Source organism: Balaenoptera ricei, chromosome 6, assembly GCF_028023285.1.
Source record: "Balaenoptera ricei isolate mBalRic1 chromosome 6, mBalRic1.hap2, whole genome shotgun sequence".
In the NCBI taxonomy this organism is placed as follows: domain Eukaryota; kingdom Metazoa; phylum Chordata; class Mammalia; order Artiodactyla; family Balaenopteridae; genus Balaenoptera; species Balaenoptera ricei.
The window spans coordinates 112,840,430-112,865,436 of record NC_082644.1 but is presented as its reverse complement, the minus strand read 5'-3'; the positions used below and the strand labels follow the sequence as shown (position 1 = coordinate 112,865,436).

Genomic DNA, 25,007 nt, shown 5'->3' with positions numbered 1-25,007 from the left:
TTTAATATTTATTTTGGCTGTGCCAGGTCTCAGTTGCGGCACGCTGGATCTTTGTTGCGGCATGCAGACTTCTTTACTTGCGGCATGCGGACTTCTTAGTTGTGGCATGTGAACTCTTAGTTGCGGCATGCAAACTCTTGGTTGTGGCATGCGCGTGAGATCTAGTTCCCTGACCAGGGATCACACCTGGGCCCCCTGCATTGGGAGCGTGGAGTCTTACCCACTGGACCACCAGGGAAGTCCCTAGAGTTCTTTTTTTTAAATTAATTAATTAATTTTTGGCTGTGTTGGGTCTTCATTGCTGCATGCAGGCTTTCTCTAGTTGAGGTGAGCGGGGGCTACTCTTTGTTGCGGTGCGCGGGCTTCTCATTGCAGTGGCTTCTCTTTGTTGCGCAGCACGGGCTCTAGGCACGTGGGCTTCAGTAGTTGTGGCTTGTGGGCTCTAGAGCAGAGGCTCAGTAGTTGTGGCGCTTGGGCTTAGTTGCTCTGCGACATGCGGGATCTTCCCGGACCAGGGCTCGAACCCGTGTCCCCTGGCAGGCAGATTCTTTATTTATATTTATTTTTGGCCACGTTCAGGCTTTGTTGCTGTGCACGGGCTTTCTCTAATTGTGGCGAGCAGGGGCTACTCTTTGTTGCGGTTCACGGGCTTCTCATTGCAGTGGCTTCTCTTGTTGCGGAGCACGGGCTCTAGGCGCATGGGCTTCAGCAGTTGTGGCACGCGGGCTCTAGAGTGCAGGCTCAGTAATTATGGCTCACGGGCTTTGTTGCTCCATGGCATGTGGGATCTTCCCGGATCAGGGCTCGAACCCGTATCTGCTGCATTGGCAGGCGGATTCTTAACCACTGCGCCACCAGAGAAGTTCCCCTAGAGTAGAGTGACTCTTAAATTTTAGATTTACATTTTGCGATTAATTTTGTTAACCTTTCTATTTTGAGATAATTGTAGATTTATATGCAATTGTAAGAAATAATACCAAGAGATCCCATGTACCCTTTACCCAGTTTTCTCTAGTAGTAACGTCCTGTGGAACAAATACCACAACCAGGATATTGACATTGATACACTCCACCATCTTGTTCATAATTCTCCAGTTTTACTTGTACTCATTTGTGTGTGTATTTAGTTCTACGCAGTACTGTTATATCTGTCTCATGTATCTAATACCACGTTCATGGTACAGACAGTTCCATCACCCCAAGGAGTCCACATGTTGTCCTTTTTATAACCATACACACTTTCCTCCTGCTGCCCCTACCTCCTAGACCCTTGGCAATCACTAATCTGGTCTCCATTTCTATAAATTTTTTATTTCAAGAATGTTGTATAAATGGAATCATACAGTATATAACCTTTTGGGATAGGGTTTTTATTTTCTCCCCACTCAGCATAAATCCCTTGAAATTTATACAGATTGTCATGTGTCAATAGTTTGTTTCTTTTTATTGCTGAATAGTATTCCATGGTGTGAATGTACCATAATTTAACTATTCACTGTTGAAGGACACCTGATTTATTTCCAGTTTTTGTCTTTTATGAATTAAGCTTCTATGGACATTTGTGTACAGGTTTTTATGTGATCATAAATTTTCATTGCCAAGAATGCAATTGCTGGGTCATATTTGGTAAGTGCATGGTTTGCAATGTACTTTAAAAATTAGCAGATAAAAACCTTTTCCTGTTAAAATTATTGACTTTTACATTTTTTGTTGAAAAACATCATTTTACAGTTCCTTGCAAAGCTCTCTGTCTTCTAGAACCTATTACCTGTATAGCCAGGGAGTTTGCATTTTGGAATAGGCATTGTGAGAGGAAGGTGAAAGCTGACAGAAATTGAATCCCAGAATCATCATAGTTTCCTTTCCTGTGAAACAATACACGGATTAGTTCTTGTCTTTTTTGCATTTGGTCTTTAGTTTTAATATTGTAATAAAAGGATGCATTTTATTTTCTCTTCTTACAGCGGCTATGTGACTATGTTTGTGACCTCCTCTTGGAAGAGTCAAATGTCCAGCCAGTATCAACACCAGTAACAGTGTGTGGAGACATACACGGACAGGTAAAATTTCATGAGGATATTTTTAGCTTTTGTACTGTCTGTCCATAGTCCATGTCTGTTTCCAGTTGTGCTGCAAAATATTTAAAAAAAAGAAAAAAAAAACTGGTGGTTGGCTAGGATTCCTCAGTCTGTGTGACATTAATGATTCCTGGTTACTGTTAAAGTGAATAAAAGCCGTGGTCAAATTATTCATGGACTTTGTTGAAATCACACTTAGAAAGTGAAGAGTGAAGCATTATTGCTCTGTGGACAGGGGGAGATATAAAATACAAATGTGGACTGCTCATAGTTATTATGATTGATAGGAGATGCTTTGGTATTAGGCACTAATTTTCTATTCATTCTGTTCATTTCTGTTCTATTCACTTAATGTCATATTTTATTGAAAATTTATCATTTCCTTAGTGGGAATGAGAATAGCAGCAGTTCAGAAAGATAAAATTATTGGTGCATGATTTTACAGCAAGTCAGTGCTAGAATGGGATGAGAAAGACAGTTCATTTTTTCATCTGCTGGGGTTTTATGTGTTTGTTTTTAAGAGTTTCAGAGCATTGACAGGAGGGGTACACCTTATCTTTAGACTCTTACTGTCAGCGTTTAGCCTAGTTAGAAAACTGTGTATTTGTAGTTTTTTCTTTTTTACTGGGAAATGAAAGCTGAACAGAGCACTCATAGCCTGCTCTGTGCATGCGATGGAGTTGGGGCTATAAGACATAATATTTGTGAACAACATAGTATTTATGAATTCCTACAGGACCTTAACTATGACTGCCTAAAGGAGCAGAAATGTGTGTAGCTTGGTTGTGATTGAGGGCTGCTCCATGAGTAAAGTTCTATTTTTTATTCTTTTAATTTGGCTGCCCTGGGTCTCCGTTGCAGCCCGCAGGCCCTTGTTGCCGGCTTCTCTCTAGTTGCGGCACTAGGGCTCTAGAACGCGCAGGCTCAGTAGTTGCGGCATGCAGGCTTAGTTGCCCCGTGGCATGTGGGATCTTAGTTCCCCGACCAGGGATCAAACTCGCGTCCCCTGCACTGGAAGGCGGACTCTCAGTCACTGGACCAGCAGGGAAGTCCCGTAAAGTTCTATTTTGACTACTTAGCTCTTTTGTTTTTGGTTTTTCAGTCTGTTCTCTGGATGTGTGAGGTTATAATAAATGACATCTGCATGTTATCAACTTCTAATTAGAGGCCCCCACTATGTCATATTTAATCTGTTAAAATTCTAGTTCTCTAAAGTAGACCTTAGGAGTTCTTCTTAATTTCCATGTAACTTCTCTCCAAAAGTATAATAAATATTTGTATTTTGCTAACATAAAGGATATTAATATAAACAGTGCCTTAACATATTTCTAAAAGCTGGAATAAACCAAGTAATGCTTTCCCTTGATTATAATATTAAAATTGAGGGGTTACCTGTGTTATCAAGGTTTTTTATTGGCCGCAGCATGAGGCTTGTGGGATCTTAGTTCCCGACCAGGGATCGAACCCGTGCCCTTGGCAGTGAAAGTGCAGAGTCCTAACTACTGAACTGCCAGGGAATTCCCCAAGACTTTTCAATAATATGAATTATAGTCATAATCAGAGGTCAGGAAGTTAGAGACAACTTCAAACTGCTAAAATTAATTCAGATAATAAATTTGCACGTCTACTGATATATATACCTTCAGTCAAATGTACAATTCTTGCTTTCATTTATCTTGTGTTTTGAGGTTAATAATGTAATTTTTCACATATTGCATGTCAATTTTTTTTTTTAAGGTTCCTATGAGGTAGGATCATTTTGTAGAGAAGGAAACTGAGTTGAAAGATTGAGGAATTAACCCAAATTCGCACAGCTACTAAGGGACAGAGCTGAGATTTGAAACTCATTTGGGTGCCCGATAGCCCATGTTATTTATTTATTTATTTATTGGCTGCACGGCTGGTGGGATCTCACTTCCCTGACCAGGGATTGAACCTGGGCCACATCAGTGAAAGCCTGGAATCCTAACCACTAGGCCCCCAGGAAACTCCCAGCCCATGTTATTTTAAGACTACCACCAAATTGAGCCATGTTTCTCTTGTACTTGACCCTTTAAAACAATTGCTTATCAAAAGCATGGGACTTGAGGAGCTTCTAAATGTCTGCAGACTAGTCAAATGTAAGGTGTATCTTTTGGGACTTGTACAGTTGTCTTCCCCTTGGGCCAGTTTTGGAATTGCAGGATTGGTTTATGAGTATAAATAAACTCATAAGAAATGTTGACAAGCATACAGTTGCTGAGAAGCATTGAAACAGCATAATCTAGTGAGGAGATTGTAGACTTCAGTGTCAGACAGAGCTTGGTTTAAGTTAAGTCCTGCTTGGGTACATAACAGCTGTTTAAGAAGCCATTTCAGCTAGCTCTTCAGTTCTTTAAATACAGCCTGTGGACCCTTGAAGGTCTATAAGATGGCACAAAATCAACTGAGGGTAAAACTGTTGGTGCCTCAGCATGAATCAAGGGAGTGTCACCAGCCTATGCTGGTTGTCATTGTATTCTTCACCAGCATGCATGCATGTACAGTAAAATAAAATGCCAGTATCACTTAAGAATGTCCTTGATGAAGCAGTAATATTAATTGGCACTCTTAACCCCTCAGTAGATACATCTTTTGAGTAGTCCCTGTGATGAAATAGGAAGTACGCATAAAGCACATCTACTGCATATCAAAGAAAAATGGTTTGCTCAAAAGAAAAGTACTTGTGCAGTTCTTTGCATCTCCTGCTGAAATAGCCTCTTTTTTTTAATGGAACGCTGTTTTTACTTGAGAGAATGAATGACAAACTACGGGTATTTGGCAACTGTTTTGCAAAAGTGAACGAAGTGAGCCAGTCACTTCAAGGAAAACAATTGACGTTATTTGTTGCTGATGACAGAATTTGAGTTTTCAAGTGAAATATTGGAATTTTAGAAAATTTGAGTTTACCACCATGAGGCTACTAGCTTCTGATACTTAAAAGACTTTTCTGATGAGGTGAGTGATGAAATTAACAAATATTTTTTTGATGATTTAACAAATATTTTTTTGATGATACATAAAGAAATGTCATTTCCATTTTCCAAATAACTAGTGTGTTACCCATTCAAAGTGTTAGACCAACTTATCTAACAGAGTTTGAGAAGAGACCAGTTGTCAAGTTTTGATGTATTAAAAGAAGAATATGCACCATTATCTCTAAAGGTTATTAAAATTCTCCTCCCTTTTGTAACACATACCTGTATGAAGGTATGTGTTACACTTTAAATTTCTAATATGGTTAATACTGATTCATATAACGTATAAACAAAAGCTTTTTGGAGACCTGTAATTTTTAAGACTATGAGTGGGTCCTGAAACCAGAAAATTTAAAAACTGCTGAGTTAGCCAACTATTTCCTTGCCTCTAACAATGGAATAAAATCCACTTCTCGGGATTGGTTTTGTTTTAAAATGAGAACATTTACAGAGTGTGTGTGATATGAAAAACATACAATAGATGGTAGAAATTATTTGTGAAATAATGAGATGGGCTTCCAGTAATGTATGACAAGGTTAATTGTCTGCATATGTTTTCAGTAAATATTTATTATATTAAAGAATTTTGGAAAACACTACCAATTTGGAGTAGGAACTATGGGTCCCCAAAGCAGAATTTTTGATCATCCATTAAATATATATAAGTTAAATGGAAACTTACAAAGCTTTTATTCAAGAATGTGTTTCTACAGACATCAGTAGTAAAGTCTAAGGACACTCACTCTTTCACCACACTTTTATAGAAGCAATTGTTTCATAAAACTTTTTAATGTTTCCTTCCTGACTTTGAGTGTGTACATACTCAATTTTTACATAACAAAATTGTATAGTTATATTAGAGGTATAGTTTTGTGTTCCATTCTTTTCCCTAGTCATTTTCCCACTTTGCTACATAGTTTCCATTATAATCATTATTTATGACTGCCTAAGGTCCAGGTCTTTGAATTAGTAGATCATACTTTATTAATATTCCCTTATGTTAGTCACGAAGGTTGTTTCTTCTGTTATTAGAAATGATGCTATGATGCATTTTCTTTATGTTATACAGCTTTTTTTTTTTTTGCCTTTAGGTTATAGTCACAGGAGTGGAGTTACTAGGCCAAAGTAACACAAACACATATATGTATATGTGTATATATATACACTGAAAGTGTATTTAGATATATATACTTATTTTTTACTGCTCATATTGTGTGTGATTGTATTTATACATATATGATATATGATATACATACACACATCATATATATATCTGTGCGGTGGGAAGTGAGAAGTATATTCCTTCAAAGGAAGGGATTCCACTTAGTAGAAATGGACAGCATATATTTTGAACAAATAATAGTCTACCAGTTGACTGAGACTGAATTTGTTTCATTTGTTTGCTTGCTAATTTTAAGAAGATAGGAAAATTTTATTTTAAACTTTCTAAAGTTTTTTTTTTTTAAGCAAGTGACAACTTTTCAGACTTATGAAACATTGCTACAAAGGGTAGTACTTTATTTCAGTAGTTAATCTTTAAATTTCAGTTTTGTTCACTATAACTAAGATTTCTGTACTGTTTTAAGTGTTAGAAATTTAAGTAGTAATACTACTTTCAAGTGTGAAAGATAGATGTGAAGGAAATTATTGGTTGTAGTTGGTATGGTATATTATAGTTCCTTTAATCTAAAATCCTTTTTCAGAAAAACTGTGACTTTTCTTTAGGAAGTAGGATTAGGATAATCGAGTTGACTGAAGTTATCAAACGCACATTTTTGTCAGTTAAATTTTCAGTCAAGTAGAATATGATGAAATATACTATTCTTTTTTTACTGATTATTGAGAAGATTCTCCACAGCTGTAGAAGCTGAGGGTACACATCTTCCAAAGTAGAGTGTAAGAAGGTAGGTTGATTATGTGAAACTACAAAGTGTCATGTAAATTCATTCTTCAAAAGAAATTCTTATCCACTTGTTTCCTTATCTTTTGTCTCTTTAAGATAGATGCTGAAGGTGGGGCAAGGTGATTGGGTTAGCTTATTGACAGGTAACTGATAAATGATTTCAAATTCTCAAGTGATAGATGGGAGAAATATGAAAAAAATTTGAAAGGGGGTTGCCTATAACATTAATGACTTAGGAATGACTTTAGTGATAACTGAGCTTCATTTTAGTGCTTTTTTTTTTTTTTAAGGCTTGGGAGCTGTGTGCTTGTCAGTTTAGTTTGCACTTTATTTCTTTGTATAAATGTAAATATTTGAAGTCCTCTTAATTAACTGCTTCTTTACACAGTTTGGCCTCAGTTTTATTATTTTACTCCTTCACAGGAATTTGTAATCAGCATATATTGCCTTTCTTTTATAGTTTTATGACCTTTGTGAACTATTCAGAACTGGAGGTCAGGTTCCTGACACAAACTACATATTTATGGTATGTAAACACCAGTGATATCAAGTACTTATTTTAAATGGAAGGGATCTGACTTACTACATGTAAATTATATAATAATTTCGTTGCCATGTGACAATCACTATTTAAATATATGAAAAGGTGATTCTATACTTTTCTACATTTTGCTGTGTCCTCTAGTTGAGAATAATTGCTTTTGTAAACTGCTGTATACACAGGACTGGGTTGTAGCCCTCAGTAATGGTTAGGCAGAAAAATAGCCCAGAACCACAGGTTTAAGGCATAAATCTTCAGTTTACTGTTATTTTATCAGATTTTTTTGAGCATTCATTTTCATCTGTTATTAATCTGTGGATTGATTGATATACACATATACACATTTGCTGTTAAGGTAGATATTTGCTTACTTTCTTTTTGTAATATAATGTTACCGTTGAATTTTTTCTGAGCCCTTCCGTTATTTTCCTTCCTTCTGAAAATTTCTGGGTCACTTTTCTAATCTTTTAGCTGTTTTCCTATTGGTCTAATATTGGCCCAAGTAAAACATAAATGGGAAGTGTAAATAGTATATCCTCATATGCAGTTGTTAAATACAAAGCTAAATGTAGAATACTGTTATAATTATGGTAATTGCTTTTACAAAAAAACTATTTTCTTCAAGTTGACAGCTCTTTTGATACAGTTAAAAAGATTTTTGAAATTCATTTAAAGTTTTTTGATTCACACATGATCTTTTAGAAACATTTATTAATGTAGGTAACAGAGAATTGAAAAAATGGTGGTTTTGCAGGGAAAATCCTTGAGAGAATTGCACAGCAGGTTCCTGTAGGCTCCTGTAGCATAAGACTAGCACAAACATTTAGTAGGAACAGCTTATTTATTTCCATTTGAATTTTTTGTTAAAACCCAATTTCCAAATAATTCAATGTGTAACTCTTCATTTTTGTTATTTTGGGCTGTGTCTCTGAGTTTGTGCCCTTTGGTATAATTTTTAAAAAATATTGTTGCTATTGTATTGTTTGTAACTGTAAATTTTTACTTTACAGGGTGATTTTGTAGACAGAGGTTACTATAGTTTGGAGACCTTCACTTACCTTCTTGCACTAAAGGCTAAATGGCCTGATCGTATTACACTTTTGCGAGGAAATCATGAGAGTAGACAGATTACACAGGTGTATGGATTTTATGGTAAGACCTTCTATTTCTCTGATTCTGAATATTGATTTACCTTCCTCTTTGGGAAAGAAAGCCACACAAGTCATACATGTGCTTTTCATAGTAAAATTAGAAAATACAGATAATCTTTTTCCACTTTCTCACCTTTAACTCCTTTTCTTCCCTCAATCAGTTGAAAATCTGACTATTGATATGTAGAGAGAACCATTCTTTTTTTTTAATTGAAGTATAGTTGATTTACAATATTAGTTTCAGATGTACAACGTAGTGATTCAGTATTTTTACAGATTATACTCCTTTTAAAGTTATTATAAAATATTAGCTATATTCCCTGTGTTGTACAGTATATCCTTGTAGCTTATTATTTTATACATAGTAGTCTGAGAGAACCTTTTTTTTTTTTTTAATTTTTATTTATTTATTTATTTATGGCTGTATTGGGTCCTCGTCTCTGTGCGAGGGCCCCCCCCAGTTGTGGCGAGCGGGGGCCACTCCCCACCGCGGCGCGCGGGCCCCTCACCATCGCGGCCCCTCCCGGCGCGCGGGCCCCTCACCATCGCGGCCCCTCCCGCCGCGGAGCACAGGCTCCAGACACGCAGGCCCAGCAACTGTGGCCCACGGGCCCAGCTGCTCTGCGGCATGCGGGATCCTCCCAGACCAGGGCTCGAACCCGCATCCCCTGCACTAGCAGGCGGACTCTCAACCACTGCGCCACCAGGGAAGCCCTGAGAGAACCATTTTTAACTTTTTGGTGTATGTCTTTCTAGATCAGTGCCTCAAAGTGTAGTCCTCAGTTTATCTCACTGGAATCATTTGGGATGCTTGTTAAAAATGTAGATTGCGGGGCTTCCCTGGTGGCGCAGGGGTTGAGAGTCTGCCTGCCAATGCAGGGGACACGGGTTCGAGCCCTGGTCTGGGAAGATCCCACATGCTGCGGAGCAACTAGGCCCGTGCGCCACAACTACTGAGCCTGCGCGTCTGGAGCCTGTGCTCCACAACAAGAGAGGCCGCGATAGTGAGAGGCCCGCGCACCGCGATGAAGAGTGGCCCCCGCTTGCCGCAACTAGAGAAAGCCCTCGCACAGAAACGAAGACCCAACACAGCCATAAATAAATAAATAAATAAATAATATATTAAAAAAAAAATGTAGATTGCTAGGCGCCACTTTTGGGGTGGGACCTTAGAATCTGCTGAAAGGGAATGTTTTGCACACTCAGTTTGAGAGCCTAGTCTATATATATATATGTGTGTGTGTGTTTATACATATGTGTGTGCACACACCCCAAGCTAAAATGGGATCATACTTGTTTTTTAATATTGTGACCAGCCTTTTCACTTCATTGATGTTATTTTATAGCTGCACTGTATTATACTGTATGGATGTACTGTAAATCTGTGTGCTTTCTCCAGAGAATACTAGGACCTCAGGTCATAACCAGAATGCAGCCATTAAAAGCAAAATAGCTACTTCTATAAAATTTTTATATGGTTGAAAGTTTTTCAAAATGAGGTTAGGAAGCTCTTTGAAGGAGGTAGATAGAACTGTAGAGATTATTATTATTATCTATCTATCTATCTATCTATTTATTTTTGGCTGCATTGGGTCTTTGTTGCTGTGCGCGGACTTTCTCTAGTTGTGGCGAGCGAGGGCTACTCTTCGTTGCCGTGTGCAGGCTTCTCATTGCAGTGGTTTCTTGTTGCGGAGCACAGGCTCTAGGCACGTGGGCTTCAGTAGTTGTGGCTCGTGGGCTCTAGAGCGCAGGCTCAGTAGTTGTGGCGCCCGGGCTTAGTTGTTCTGCGGCATGTGGGATCCTCCTGGACCAGGGCTCGAACCTGTGTCCCCTGCATTGGCAGACGGATTCTTAACCACTGCGCCACCAGGGAAGCCCTGTTGAGATTATTAATAAGAATTTTCCTTGAGCACAATTAAGGCAGATATTGAGAGATTTGAAAATATTAATCTCATAACCCTTTAGTTTTTAGACTTTATATTTTGAATTATCTTCTGTCATTATAAAGATAAGCTGAACTCTCTTACTCCTGATTTTGCAAGCCGTTAAATCAATTATTAAATTGAGAAATTTTGACAACATATTGTTATCTATTTATTTATTTATTTATTTTTGGCTGCACCGTGTGTCTTGTGGGATCTCAGTTCCCCGACCAGGGATTGAACCCGGGCCACAGCAGTGAATGCCCCAAATCCTAACCACTAGGCCACCAGGGAACTTCCTGACAATTTATTGTTGATATAACTGTTAATAGGAATTGAAAAGTTGGATGGCTAATATTTATCTCCTTTTTACAAGTTACTTCAGATTTTCATTCACAAAATGCCAAATATCATTTGGAGTAAAAAGTGTTTGATTCTTTTGCAAAATAATCAGTATTTTGGATAATACATTATGTGGTGTTAGCTCAGTGAAAGCAACTGGCTCCAACTGTGTAAGATTAATGTTACATATATAATTACACCCCAGAATTTGACCAACGTTATCAGTGTAGGGCAAAAGAGATAAAAGGGGGAGAGGAAGGAGGACATTTTAATCAAGATGCCTTGACCGAAGAACATGACAACAGCACAACATCTAGTATTGATTTTTTTTCATCTCCAGCTATGCTCTAGTGTTCATCTATGGTTTTGTTTGATAAGAGCAAGCCCATCTGCTCCTCAGGAGGGAGACAGTTTTAGTCATCATGGAACTTAACATTGATTTTAAAGTAGTAAAAATGTCTATATATAGCTATTATATTGGGCCTTCCGTTCACACTGATAAACATATGGTTAGCAGTTATTATGAACCAAGTGCTTTGCTTACATGTTAAGGTGAAAAATTTACAAGATTCCTACTGGTAAACTGAGCTCAACGTTAGAGCTGTCTCATGAGACGTTTACAATAAGGACCCTGCCTCACGTAGAGATACAATTTAGAAAATTATGAGGATTGACCATACCCCACAGTCTTATATCCTGTATCATTTTCAGCTGTACTTAGGGCAATCAGTGATGCGTCCATTTTTTTCCGAAATTAAGGAAGAAGCCAAAGAGCAGAACTTCCATGGTATTAACTGAGAGAAGAGATAATGTACCCTATTAACTGTTGTAGACAGCAGAGGGAATGTTCAGCTGAGAATATGTAAGAACTGATTGGCAGTTTGTCCTTAGTGATGACTACAGGGGTACTTACTGGAACTCAAGTATGTAGTTGCACAATTTACAGAAAATCTCAGAAGGGGCAACCTAGGCCTGAAAAATGTTGAAATGGGAATTATCCATGCTCCTTTAATTATCCTGCTAGAATAAGGTAGTCACCTTAAATACATTACTCTGTTTGATAGAATTGCCCAGTTTTTTTTTTTTTTAAGTTTATTTATTTATTTATTTGGCCTGCGGAGCCCCACTTCCCCAACCAGGGATGGAACCTGCTTCCTCAGCAGTGAAAGCTTGGAGTCCCAACCACCGGACCGCCAGGAAATCCCCCCCGGTATTAATAGTAAGACAAAAGCTTTTGCTTTGGGTTATGTGAAATTAATATTTAGCTCTACTTGATTATAGCATTTTGACTAATAATTTCAGCTGGTTCTTAGAGCCACTTCTGGAATGAAAAGCAGGACCACATTCTTAGACTAGTTAGACACTAGTCTCCTTCTGGTTCTACATGGAGGACCTACTAGGGCTAACTATGTATCATAACTTGCCATCCTAGTTTAAGCAAATTTCTGTTGTCCTAGTATTAGTTGTATTCTTTACTTATTTTATTTATTTATTTTTTGGCCACACCTCATGGCTTGCAGGATCTTAGTTCCCTGACCAGGGATTGAACCCGGGCCACGGCAGTTAAAAGCGCTGAGTCCTAACCACTGGACCGCCAGGGAACTCCCCTGTATTCCTTAGTTTTATCAGCAGATTCAGAACTTCATTAATGAGAACTCTTTGTTTCTCTCATAGATGAGTGCCAAACCAAATACGGAAACGCTAATGCCTGGAGATACTGTACCAAAGTTTTTGACATGCTCACAGTAGCAGCTGTAAGTTTATGTAAATCTTTTTTAAAAAAAAGCTCAAGTGTTTTCCTGCCAGTAACACTTTGCATATTTTTATCTAATAGCCATTTCAATTATATTGATATCATTGGCACTCACTGATGAATTTAGATATACGACTGAGTTTATTACTATATGTTCAACTCTTTGTTTTCCTTTTTTGCTAGTTAATAGATGAGCAGATTTTGTGTGTTCATGGTGGTTTATCTCCTGATATCAAAACACTGGATCAAATTCGAACCATTGAACGGAATCAGGAAATTCCTCATAAAGGAGCATTTTGTGATCTGGTTTGGTCGGATCCTGAAGATGTGGATACTTGGGCAATCAGTCCCCGAGGAGCAGGTTGGCTTTTTGGTGCAAAGGTCACAAATGAGGTAAAGCCAGCATTTTCGGAAAAGTGGTTTGTTGGTTGCTAATGGACTACATAAAGAACTATGGTGGCTATAGATACCAAACTTCTAGTCTAGTTTACTCAAACTGTGGTGGCTATGGATATCAGATTTCTTGTCTAGTTTATCGTGTATGTCTTTCCTTAATGGTTAAGTGAGATCACGTAATAAAAGCACCTCCTTTAGCATCCATTGGTACTATGCGTAAAATAAATGTTCCTTTTCTTTCAAACATTGCAATTAAGTAATGAGATAACAAGGGCAAGATAGGCAACTTTTTAATGTATATATTTCTTTGTATATATATTTTTAATTCAGATATAATTGACATATAACATTGTATTAGTTTTATGTATACAACATAATGATTTGACATATGTATTTATTGTGAATAAGCAATATTTTTGAGGTTAACTACTTTCAGTTAAAAATATATATACACACACACTTACACATACACACACACTGCAGGGTGAAGTAATCCAGCATAATGAAGTCAGAGAGCTAGATTTATCCTGTCTGAGCCTCTGGTTCCTGAAGTTTCAAGAGAAGGATAATAAATCTCTTTCAGAATTTTGTAAGAACCATACTAAAGCCTCAGTAAATGATAGATATTGATAGTAATATATTTATTATTAAACCATAAAAACTTTGTTTCATATCTGATAGCACTTACAGAATGCTTTTCTTTCAGAAACTTCTAACTAATTATGTTACTATGATTTCTATAACTGAGGCCAAAGTGACTCTATAACTTATGGAAATTAGTGGGGATAACTGTAGAATGGATTCTATAATCATTAGAGCTTTAGTAATTACAGGATTTATACTTTATTTAAACGCTTATTTTCTTATATATGTAGGTTGATTTTTTTTTAAATGTGCTGGATACTTAACAAAACCTTTCTAAATTGCAGTTTGTTCATATCAACAACTTAAAACTCATCTGCAGAGCACACCAACTAGTGCATGAAGGCTATAAATTTATGTTTGATGAGAAGCTGGTAACAGTATGGTCTGCTCCTAATTACTGTTATCGTTGTGGAAATATTGCTTCGATCATGGTCTTCAAAGATGTAAATACAAGAGAACCAAAGTTATTCCGGGCAGTTCCAGATTCAGAACGTGTTATTCCTCCCAGGACAACGACGCCGTATTTCCTTTGAGGCCTTCGCCCATCCTGCTGACCCATTTTTCTGTCCTCTTACCCCAACTTTCGTGTATTACCCTCTACAATATACTTTTTATTGAGCACTTTGCTGCTGAAATGCTGCCTCTTGCCTTTTTTTTTAATTTTAAATTATCTAAATTTATTGTTTGTTATGGTGTCTATAGCAATGTTTTTCTATCAGTTTTCTCCCTCGTCCCACCCCCGCCTTGGACTCATTTGAGAAGACTTGAGAAATGTCTTAATACTCAAACTGCTGCATGTAGCTCTTGCTTATTTACTGGTCTAGGGGAAACAGGATGTTTCCTTTTTTAAAAAAGCCAATTGACAGAACAGACACTGAAATACTCCTCTTTTTGTATTATTCAGTCTTTTGTTTTAGTTCGGTAAGTTTTAAGAAATTTCAGCAGCAAAGTTGTTATTCAGTGGGCACGATGGACTGCAAATGCCTCAAGTTATGTATACCTGTCCCAGCTGTAAACTTCATTGTCCTTTGTTGGATGATATTTTAAATGGATATAAAATAAATTGGTCTAAAGGGCTGCCCTCCTTGTTGTGTTTTTAAATTTTAGTTTAAAAACTGCTACAGCTTATGACTTTGTACATTAAGATAATTGTATTGATCTTTTTTCAGATTCCTTGTATTTTTTAATAAAGTAATCTTAAATAAAACCCAGATAGGTTAAAGTGTTAGAAATTTTAAACAGTGTACATTGTTAGCTTAAAGTTATTCTTTTTTTCTTTTTTCCTAATCAGAGTTCTTGACCCTTTGGTTATTAAGTTTAAAACCTCAACTGAAATTCCATACTATATATTTAAAAAAAAAAAATCACTAAACTGTGCCTAAAGAAATAACTGCCATATTAATGTTTTGGTTTATATCCTCTCTAGTAATAGAAGAACATTTAATACTTGTAATGCTGATGTGTTCACTTGATACCAGTTGAGTAGAATGTGATCAATCCAGTTTACAATCTATCATGAGTATCATTAAGTAAAATATATGTACTTTTCAATAGGAATCATTCTTACTGTAACACTTGACCTTAACTTTTAGAAAGTGTTCATTTTTTAACTGCAACTGGAAAGGTTGAAAAGTCAGGACTCTTGTACTTGTGAACTGTAATCTGAAGCAGATTTTTAAAAGTGTAGAAAAAACCAGATTGTCCTTTTTTGTAAAGGTCTGTGATACTATGTTTCGGCTTTGTGTAAGTAATTTGAATATCCAAAGGGTTGTGATGATCAGTTCTTGATATGCAACTGTCCACTTAATAAGGACAAGTGTTCCAGTGTCTCTTATGACTATGGTCATAAATGATGCTGGAATTAACCATATTATGAAATAGTTGGTATCCCTTTACTACTATAATTAATTTTTGTCATTCCAGGAAATCTTTGTGAAGCCAGCCAATTAATAAAGCACTTTAGCATCTGTTCAGGTAGTTTTGAAAACCAACTGTCCCCCTTCAGGATAAGAACTTCCAGGTTACCTAAAAATGCAATAAAAATCTTTATAGTCTAAGCTTCTTGGCACATAATTTTTCATCAGGGCTTTTCTTTTATTAAGCGAGCACAATACTGTTTTGATTTTTTCCCCCAACCACACAGCTCCTTGTGTAGTTTTGAATTGTATAGCTGTAAGAAAGAAGTGGTTAAGACGTTTGCTGCACACACTTGAACTGTTGGGTCAGTAGCTTTGTTTTACTGCCCTGACCCCAGTGTAATTCAGGGGGAAAGGTATTTTTATCTTACAGGGATATGTAGCTGTGTATTTTACTGATTGTGAAACACTGGAAATTAATGATGCAGACACCTTGGTGTGGTCTTGGAACAGCTTTCTGCAGTATTTTTTTTCTGTTACCATAAATTGTATTTAAGTGCTTTCTCTCTTCTGCTTTTAAGTTGTACCAATAAAATTGGTAACCCTCAGCCCTTCCTTCCCATTTGACACTCCTTAGCTTAGATTGATGTAGTTGTTTTAGTTACCCGTGTAATGTGACTTTTATTTTTAAGTCATGGTGTACTGCATTTGTTTGTCACTAGTTGGGCATGTGCCAATAATATTCTGTCCATTCCTTAATTGCCATCTCTGTTTTGCCTGATTTTTTTCTCTTCAACTGAATAATGGCTTTTTGCATGAAAAAAAAGTTTTTACTGTTAGACATGTAAAGGGAAGAGAGAGTGAATGTATTGGACTCTGTAAGCCTAAAAGGAATATTTGGATCCCTCTGATAAATAAGGGCTATGTACTATATAGAGTAATCATGTGGTGGAAAATACTTGCAAGTCATAGATTTGTAGGCAGGAGGCTCTGTTATTCCCTGTATCTAGGCTGAATGTAAAATCCCTTATGTTGTATTAATGGGGGTAATAACCATTTTTATTTGCCTATGATATACTTGGTTTCTAATAAAATGTCCTAGGCTCTAGTGAGAACTGTCTACTTTTAATTGCCAATTACTCCCCTTTCCTCATTTTCCTGATATGCTCTTGGCCAGCTTTTCCTAGGTTAATGCTTTTTTCTGAAAAAAATCTCACCACTCTAAATGTGTTCATTTGGGTGTGACCCTAAAAAGCCTGGATCAAGAGCACATCTTTAATATGCAACCTGCATCAGCTCCTACTCTGTCCGGATGCCTAGAACTGTTGGAAGATTTTGATGTCTTAAACTCTGTGTTTCACTTTTGAAATATTGTTCTTTGCATTAAGATTTGTGTGTTTTTGCTTTGTAAGCCCAGCACCAGGTTTTGGAAAATGCCTGTACTGTGAAAACAAATCCGAACTCTTTCTGAGCCTCTTTCATTGTCAGAAACAGAATTGCTTTCCATCAGCCTCCAAAAAATTTGTGTATCTGGAGTCGAAGAGATTTAACAGCAAGAGTCCAGATTTTTAAATGTACTTGTTTTCTAAATGCTAATGTTTGTAAAGCACCTTCAGTTCTTTGGATGAAAGGTGCTATATTCTCTCAGTGTAAATTAATAAAAAGATTATAGGAAGTTTGTCAAAAAATTTTATCTAATGCAGTCTGTCCCGACAAGAAGTTAGCATTTTATATAACACAATTTAAAAATTAAAAAATGCTTATTCCTTCACTTAGTTGCTTGACTAGTAAACAGAAGTGAAACTTTTCTTGTTCTGCATTTGACTCTTCAGTGTTCCAGTTCTTTAAAGACAATATTCATTGTTACGTCCTGGATCCAGTGCCCAGAACCCAGCTTCATGAGATCATCACAACTCTTTCAATTGTGTATTTAAACTGTGCAGTCATGCTGATGAAATATACAGTAGTAAAACACCAAAAAGAAGCATTTGGAAAGTCCTCTAGCATGAAACCAAACACAGTAGATGCTTGGAGAAGGACCTTATTCCCCTCTTACTAGTTTTCTATTTCCTTGTTAATCACTTGGTGAATATGTGCCTTTCTTACCCTCATGATGGTAAGCTTATGCTGGCTTGGATCATTCAAATGTTTTCTTAATTCAAAAATGCATGAAATTTATGAATTTTGTGTGTGTGTGTCAACAAAAATAATTATTATGTAAGTATATTCCACTCAGTCCCTGGGCAGCCACTGTTCTCAGCACTTTGCTTTTTTATATAAATGGGAATGGGTTATAAAAGACTGTGGAGGCAATGGAATAGTGGAAAGAATATAGGCTTTGGGATCAATCTAGGTAAAAACCCCAGCTCTGCCAGGCAGTAATAGCAGCTAACCTGTATTGAGCACACAGCTAAATGCTGTACATGCCCTATTTTGTGTCACCCCTACTATGGCTCAATGACTGTATTACCTTTTTTTTTTTTCTTCAGACAAGAAAACACACTTAGAGATGATAGGTAACTTGCCCAAGGCTGCACAAGAGAGCTGGAATGTGAACCCATTTAGGGCATCCTAGAGTAGTACATCTTAAGCAATATTGGTTATTGTAGCTTTGTGACCCTGAGCAAGTTGGGTTTTCTGAATCTTAAAATTCTGTGTCTAAAATAAGAATGCCATACATGGTTGATCTCAGGATTAAAAATAGCACATATAAAATACCCAGTCCCTGGCCCAAAGCTGCCATTTATTGAGGGCCCACTTACATATCATTTGCCGAAATTCAGTGTAGTTGGGAAGTAAGAATAACCCAAGGCAATATATAATTGCTGATGTACTGTAGTTTATGTAAGTGCAACAAATTTGGAGAAGGAAATGTTTGAGTTAAGCTGGAGTAATTGGGGAAGACTTAAAAGAGGAAGTGTGAATTAAATGTATACTAGAATGATGGGCCATGTATTTCATATAGTAAAAGCACAGAAGCAGGGATTACTAGAACTTGGACATGATATGAAGGTAAACTTGAGGGTACTCCTTGGGAAGGCATAAGAAATGAATAGCTGCAGTTCTGACAATACCATGTATCAGAGAGGCGTTGGCCAATTGTGATAGACCTTGAAAACCAAGCAGATGATTTTAATTCATATTTTAAGAAACATAATGAGTGACATTCAAGATTAGTCTCCTAGTAAGTTGATTCTCCCCACCAGGACTCCTCCTACCACATCTCCCCTAGTCTTCTCTGACAAATGATTCTGAGGTTCTCTCTCTTTTCTGACTTGGTGATTATAAGGGTGGATATTGTTTGTTGGTATTGAGGGGATTTATGGTTGTTATCTTGGGATTATGTAAAATATTAATTTGGGGAGCCAACAGATGTTCAACTTTTTTTTTCCCTTGTCAATGCCATTTTAAAGGTCCCATTACAGTTTACCATCATCATCATTTTATAGAAGGAAAGATGTAAAAAGAGCCATCTCAGAATAAAGGACAGCCCTTTACACCAAATAAATTCGGCTTTATGAAAAACTATAGTCTCGTCTTTACCATTTGTGAAGATCAGTAAGAGATTTGTCCCCAAACTTATGGTGTGTATAACTCTAAGCTGTCATATTATTGATGCATAAAAGCGTATTCTGATAAAACAGAAGTAGCTTAAGAGAAAGTTTTATGCCTCCTCCCAGCTCCAAATAGATGCCGAGGATCTACCAAATGAAAACTACACAGGATTGCAGAAAGACTGAAGGGGATTCCACCTTAGAGGAAGAATTTTGTTAATATGTTAATGAGTTATGTCTTATTTTCAAGGATGGCCTTGTTAAAGTAGAAGAGAAAAGGTAACTGATTTATAATGCTTATGTGCTGGTAGTCTTGCATGCTTAGGTCTGTCAACAACACTAAAAGTGCAAGGAAATTTATTTTAAAATTGATTAGCTGGAGTAGAAGTCACAAGCATCTGCAGTATCACAGGACGGTTAGCAACACATTCAGGGGTCAGTTCCATTTAGGCATTTGAGAACCGAGCACATTGCTTTTGGTTACGGCATCAATTCTGTTTGCAGGGTTGATTTTCCTTTCTTGGTAATTTATTTTTAAAATCTCTTGCTTTCTTGGAAGCCTGCACCCAAGCTTGTGATCTCTTCTGCAGAGGATTGAGCATCTAAACCACACTTTATGTTGATAGATTGTTATAGTTTTCTTGCCGGATCCTCTGTGAAGTGTTAATCTGTGAGCTCTAACCATTTCAGCATGATGTAGTCAGGGACCGGATATGAGGTGGTTCAAAATGAAGCTCATTTTGGAGACTTACCTCACTGTCGCACCTGCCAGGGGAGTTTGGGAAATTGCAGCGCTTAGCTGTTGCTCCTGGCGTGGTGCAGTGTTGAGGGGCGCCAGCAGGTGTGTGGGATGCAGGACTCAGAGCCAGAAGAACCTGCCCGCCGCAGGTGTCTGGCGCCGGAGATGCAGTTTTTACTTTCGACCGCACGGTGGCGTATAGATCTCCCCGGCAGTGTTAGCAGTCTCTAAGGCACCTCCGCCGCCACCTGCAGTCTCAACCAAACTCTAGGTGGCGGGATGCGACGGCCCGAGCGTCCAATCGGCCGCCAGGCTTTCGGCCACACTACGGCTCTAGCCAATGGGAGCCGAGGAGAGGCGCGGAGGAGGCGGGCCCTGCAGCAAGCCTGGCAGAGGCGCGAGGCCCTCCGCCCGCCTCTCCGCCTACTCCAGCCTCCGCCGCCTCAGCTTCCCGAGCGAGCCCTACGGCCGCCGGAGCAGCTCCCGCGGCGGAGCAGGAGCCGGATGGTCAGAGGAGCCCGGCAGCCCCAGCAGCCGCGGAGTCGCCTGGGCCCCAGGTGGGGCGGGGGCTGAATGGAGGTCGGGGTTGGGAATGGGGCGCGGGAGCGGGCCCAGGGCAGCAGCTTGGGGCCGTGAAGGATTCGGGGCGCCGAGGCTGGAGGGGCGGTCGGGCTGCGGGGAATTCGGGGGGCGCCAAGGGGCGGCGGAGCGGGCTGGGCGGCGGTCGCATCCTCCAGACCGGATGAGAGGGGCGTGTGAGGGAAGGGGCGCCGAGCGGTGAGACTGGGGGCGCTGGGCCGGGAGGGGCAGGGCGCGCGCGCCCGGTGGAGGGGCCGTGGAATGCGGGGGGCGCGGGGCCTGGAGGGGCGGGGCTCGGAGGGGCAGTGCCCGGGTCGGGAGGGGGTGGGCACTGGAAAGGGGAAGCCGGAGGGGCTTGCGGGGGTGTTGAAGCAGACAATGAGTAGGTGGCGTTGGGTGGTTTTGGGGAGCTGGGCTGTGACGAATAGGAGCTGAGGATGGAGTGAGAGACCAGGAGGCAGAGCAGGGTTTGGGCTAAGCAGACATTAGGGGAACGGTGAGTCCCAGGATCGCTTGGTCTTGGTATTTACGGGAAACAGAACATAAGGCATTTGTAAGGTCAGGTATGGGCTTAGACAGCCTGTAGTTCTAGAGGGTGGTGCGTTGAGTCCTTGACTGGCACACTAGGGCCCGCAGATGTGATCTTGTATGTTACTTTTAGTTACCATCTTATTTGTTTGGTCTGCAGACTGACTGGCACAGTGGAGAAACCACCTCGAAAACGGAAAAGCAGGTAAGGCAAAATGCCTTCCCAGTTTTGCTTCGTGTTTTTTTCCATTTGCTTGGCTGCACCTATACTATACTGCATAATTATATACTGTCAGTAGATGAAGTTTTTTACTTAGCTCCTTTGTTAATGAATATAACTATCTGCAAGCTCTGTCTTCTAGGACTTCAAAGTACTGCCTGTACTTTTTTTTTTTTTTTTTTGGTATCTAAGATTATGTGGGAAAGAGATGTGGATAGTTGAGAAAGCCTAGTTTTTTATGTTAGCTGTAATTTCAACTTCTTCACCAGCTCTGTTTAAAAAGCTAATGTTTATTGAACATCTACTGTGTGCCAGGTACCATGTGCAAGGGCTTATTTGTATTATCTTCTGTAATCCTTGAAACACCCCAAGGAAGTGTGTACAGTTATCTCTGTTTTAACATGAGAGAACTGAGGCACAAGAGAGGCTGAGCATTTATATAAGATCACACATCTCATAAATGATAGAACCAGGATTTGAATCCCAGCAGTCTGACTCCAGAGCTGAAGCTCTTAACCATTATATTATAATGCCTCTAATAAATATACAATTGAAAATAGGTTTTCTTTTTTTTTTTTAATTAATTAATTAATTTATTTTTGGCTATGTTGGGTCTTCGTTGCTGTGCTCAGACTTTCTCTCATTGTGGCGAGCGGGGGCTACTCTTCGTTGCGGTGCGTGGGCTTCTCATTGCGGTGGCTTCTCTTGTTGCGGAGCACGGGCTCTAGGCGCACGGGCTTCAGTAGTTGTGGCACGCGGGCTCAGTAGTTGTGGCTCACAGGCTCTAGAGTGCAGGCTCAGTAGTTGTGGCGCACGGGCTTTGTTGCTCCGCGGTGTGTGGGATCTTCCTGGACCAGGGCTGCAACCCGTGTCCCCTGCATTGGCAGGCGGATTCTTAACCACTGCGCCACCAGGGAAGTCCTGAAAATAGGTTTTCTTACTGCTTTTTCTGTTTTCATTGTACGTAGAGTCTAATAAGCAGTTGAACCATAGAAAGATAGAAACAAAGGACTTAGGTGGTCTTCAGCAAGTGCATTGTTCCTTGAGTAATGAAGAGCATGCATCCATTCCACAAGCATTTCTGAGCACATTCCATGTGTCAGGTACTACATAGCAATTCTGTGTAGTCATTCGAAGATTCCTTTTTCATGGATGTAGGCATTGGCCTAGAGGAAAGTAAGTTACGGTAGTGAGGATGTGACCAGTAGGACCACTGTGATAGTTAATACTTGATAAGTTATCGATGTTAATACACAGTAAACCTTAACAGTAGGTAGATGTGAAATGCTGATCGTGGAAGGTGCCAACAGCCAAAGTTCCTTTGTCATTCTTTAGGCCTGTATGGGCCAATGTGGTAGCCATATATGGCTGTGGAACACTCAAAATGTGGCTCTCATGACTGAGGAACTGGATTTTTAATAAATATTGTTAATTGTAATTAATTTAAATTTTAAAACCAATATTTAATTACTGGAAAATGTTTATGTCTGGAACAACTTGGGTATGTGAATTTGCTTTTTCATCTGTAAATTATGAAATCTAAATACAGATCAAATTTTTCCAATGAAAATTTAATGTCCAAAGTGAGGCATATATCTAAGTATTAAAAAACACACCAAATTTCAGATTAGTACAAAAAGTGCATGGCAAATTTCTCATTACTAATTTTTATGTCAATTACTTCATAAAATAATATTTTAGATATATTGGATTAAATAAAAGTATTACTCAAATTATTTTCAGTTTTTTTTTTTTTTTTTTTGACTTTTTCTAACATAACTATTGGGAAAGTAAAAATTACATTACCCCACTGCCAGACTCTTGGAGTAGCCTCCTGACTGGGTTCCCTACCTTGAATCTGTAATTCATTCACATACTGTGCAAGTTGATCTTGTAATTCTCAAGCTTAAGATCCTTATGTGGTTCCCCTTGTTTATTGAACATAATTCAGACTTTTGAGCGTAATCATAAAAAGACACTGCCCTCTATTATGATAAACCATAATGGAAAAGAATATAAAAAAAAGAATGTATATGTATGTTTAACTGAGTCACTTTGCTGTATAGCAGAAATTAACACAAAATTGTAAATCAACTATACTTCAATTAAAAAAAAAAAAAAAAAGAGACTGCCTTTATTTCACGTCTATCTATCTTTCCAGCCACAGTTGAGTACTGTGGCCATGTACTCAATAGCGACCAAATTCTCAATAATGGATCTACTAAACTTCCAGTAATTAAATGACTTAACTTTCTGGTGAATGCTTCACAATGAACTAATTGCTGAATGTAACTCTATGTCCTGTTTGCTATTCCCAGAACTTATGTTTGGGTTTTTGCACGTGATTTCTCTTCCTCTCTGGAATACTTTCTCCCCGTTCCTTGGCAAGCTCCCCACCTTTAAGACTTCCCTGAAACATCACATCTTCCATGCAGACTTTCTACCCTCTCCTTCACCTTCCTCTTCTCTGCTTTGTTTGTTCCTATGATAGCCTGTAGATACACCTAGGTGTAATGGTTTGAGCTGAATTTGAATCTTAGCTCTGTCAGATACAAGTTGTGAGATCATATGCAAGTTAATAAACCTCTCTGAGCCCCGCTTCTTCATCTGTATAACGGAAATAATAATAGTTCAACCCTTATAGGGTTGTAAAATGCTTAGTATAGTGCCTGGCACGTAGAAAGTATACAATAAATTTTAGGTTAAAAAGCACCTATTAAATACCTTTTATTTCCCACTTCTTTTCAAAATATATACAGTATGAAGGATTAAAAATAAAGATATTAAGGCAAAAAGCATGAGAGAATAGTAATAAAATTAATCAGTGGCAAAGTTAGGATACAGACTAGAAGGTACTGCACAGTTACCAAAGGTAGGTTCCATATTTGGCTCTGAGTTTCCTAGAACAAAAGCTAAGAAGAAAATAAAGCTCAGCTTGCACGTTCATGGTGTCTGTAAAATCAAGCACATGTTTAAGAGGCACACTTTTTTTGACTTTTAGAGAAAAATTTCTCTCACTGGTTTTCATAATGGGGACACTGTGCTTTTGTGGGGGAAAAAAAACCCAATGACAAATATAGTAGGAAGTGTTTTTTTGTTGTTGTTGTTTTTTAAGATTGCTTCTTATAATGCTTCTCAATCCAGGTTTAGGTAATACCAGTGAACATCCTCCGAAGAGCCAGAGCAACTGGATTTAGGTATACTGCTCACCGATGGTTTGGCTTGGTTCAGAGATAAGGAGGAATGAGTAAGCTGCAGGGACTCTTTTTATCCTCAGCGCCTAGAATGGTGCCTGGCACTTAGAGAACGTTTGATTGAATTATCGAATGAATAATTTGTTCCATGAATATTATTTCTGTAATCAAGTTTTGGTAAGCATCAGGCACCAATGAGGGCACACATTCCGCAGGTCTGAGGTCAGATCCTGATTGAGTCAGCATTTTGACCTGAATGGACAGCCAGCGTACATCTCTAAAGAGATCCTGTGGGCGAGACCAAGATTTTCTTTAGAAAGCAGGTCTGGGATTGCTCTAAAAATAGAAAAAATAATGGCCAGGTAAGCTCTAAAGGTGGATTATAGAGAGAAGATGTAATGGTTGTAGCCAGAAATTATTTATAGCTGTTTTTATGAGTTGTATACTGTGACCATAAAATTCTCAACGTCAAATGATACAACTTCCATGGTGAATTAATTGCTGAATGTAGCCTTAGGTATCCCTTTGAGTTGGCCTGCTGTGTAGAGTTGTTGACTGTTACACCGTATATCCTATTCCATTTTAGGAAACAGTTGCCCAAAATGTGATT

General features: G+C 38.6%; 2 protein-coding genes across 3 annotated transcripts in view; both read left to right on the top strand.

Annotated features, from left to right (window-relative positions):
- The window catches only part of PPP6C (protein phosphatase 6 catalytic subunit), a 30,720-nt gene extending 14,022 nt beyond the window's left edge, over nt 1-16,698 (top strand). The window contains exons 2-7 of the mRNA XM_059925601.1: nt 1,965-2,060; nt 7,438-7,503; nt 8,529-8,670; nt 12,608-12,687; nt 12,870-13,079; nt 14,012-16,698. Of these exons, the coding sequence (XP_059781584.1) occupies nt 1,965-2,060; nt 7,438-7,503; nt 8,529-8,670; nt 12,608-12,687; nt 12,870-13,079; nt 14,012-14,260 (843 nt within the window). The 3' untranslated portion in view covers nt 14,261-16,698. The remainder of the gene's footprint in view (nt 1-1,964; nt 2,061-7,437; nt 7,504-8,528; nt 8,671-12,607; nt 12,688-12,869; nt 13,080-14,011) is intronic.
- A 3,586-nt stretch (nt 16,699-20,284) lies between these two features.
- SCAI (suppressor of cancer cell invasion) overlaps nt 20,285-25,007 on the top strand; it is a 130,801-nt gene continuing 126,078 nt past the window's right edge. Inside the window, exons 1-3 of one of the 2 annotated variants that reach the window (XM_059926572.1) lie at nt 20,408-20,433; nt 21,144-21,188; nt 24,348-24,400. Coding sequence is in view for 1 of the 2 variants with exons in the window: in XM_059926571.1 (XP_059782554.1) it covers nt 20,381-20,433; nt 21,144-21,188 (98 nt within the window). In the remaining variant the exon portion in view is untranslated. Of the gene's footprint in view, nt 20,434-21,143; nt 21,189-24,347; nt 24,401-25,007 lie in introns of both variants that reach the window. The other variant, XM_059926571.1, reaches the window with a different exon arrangement.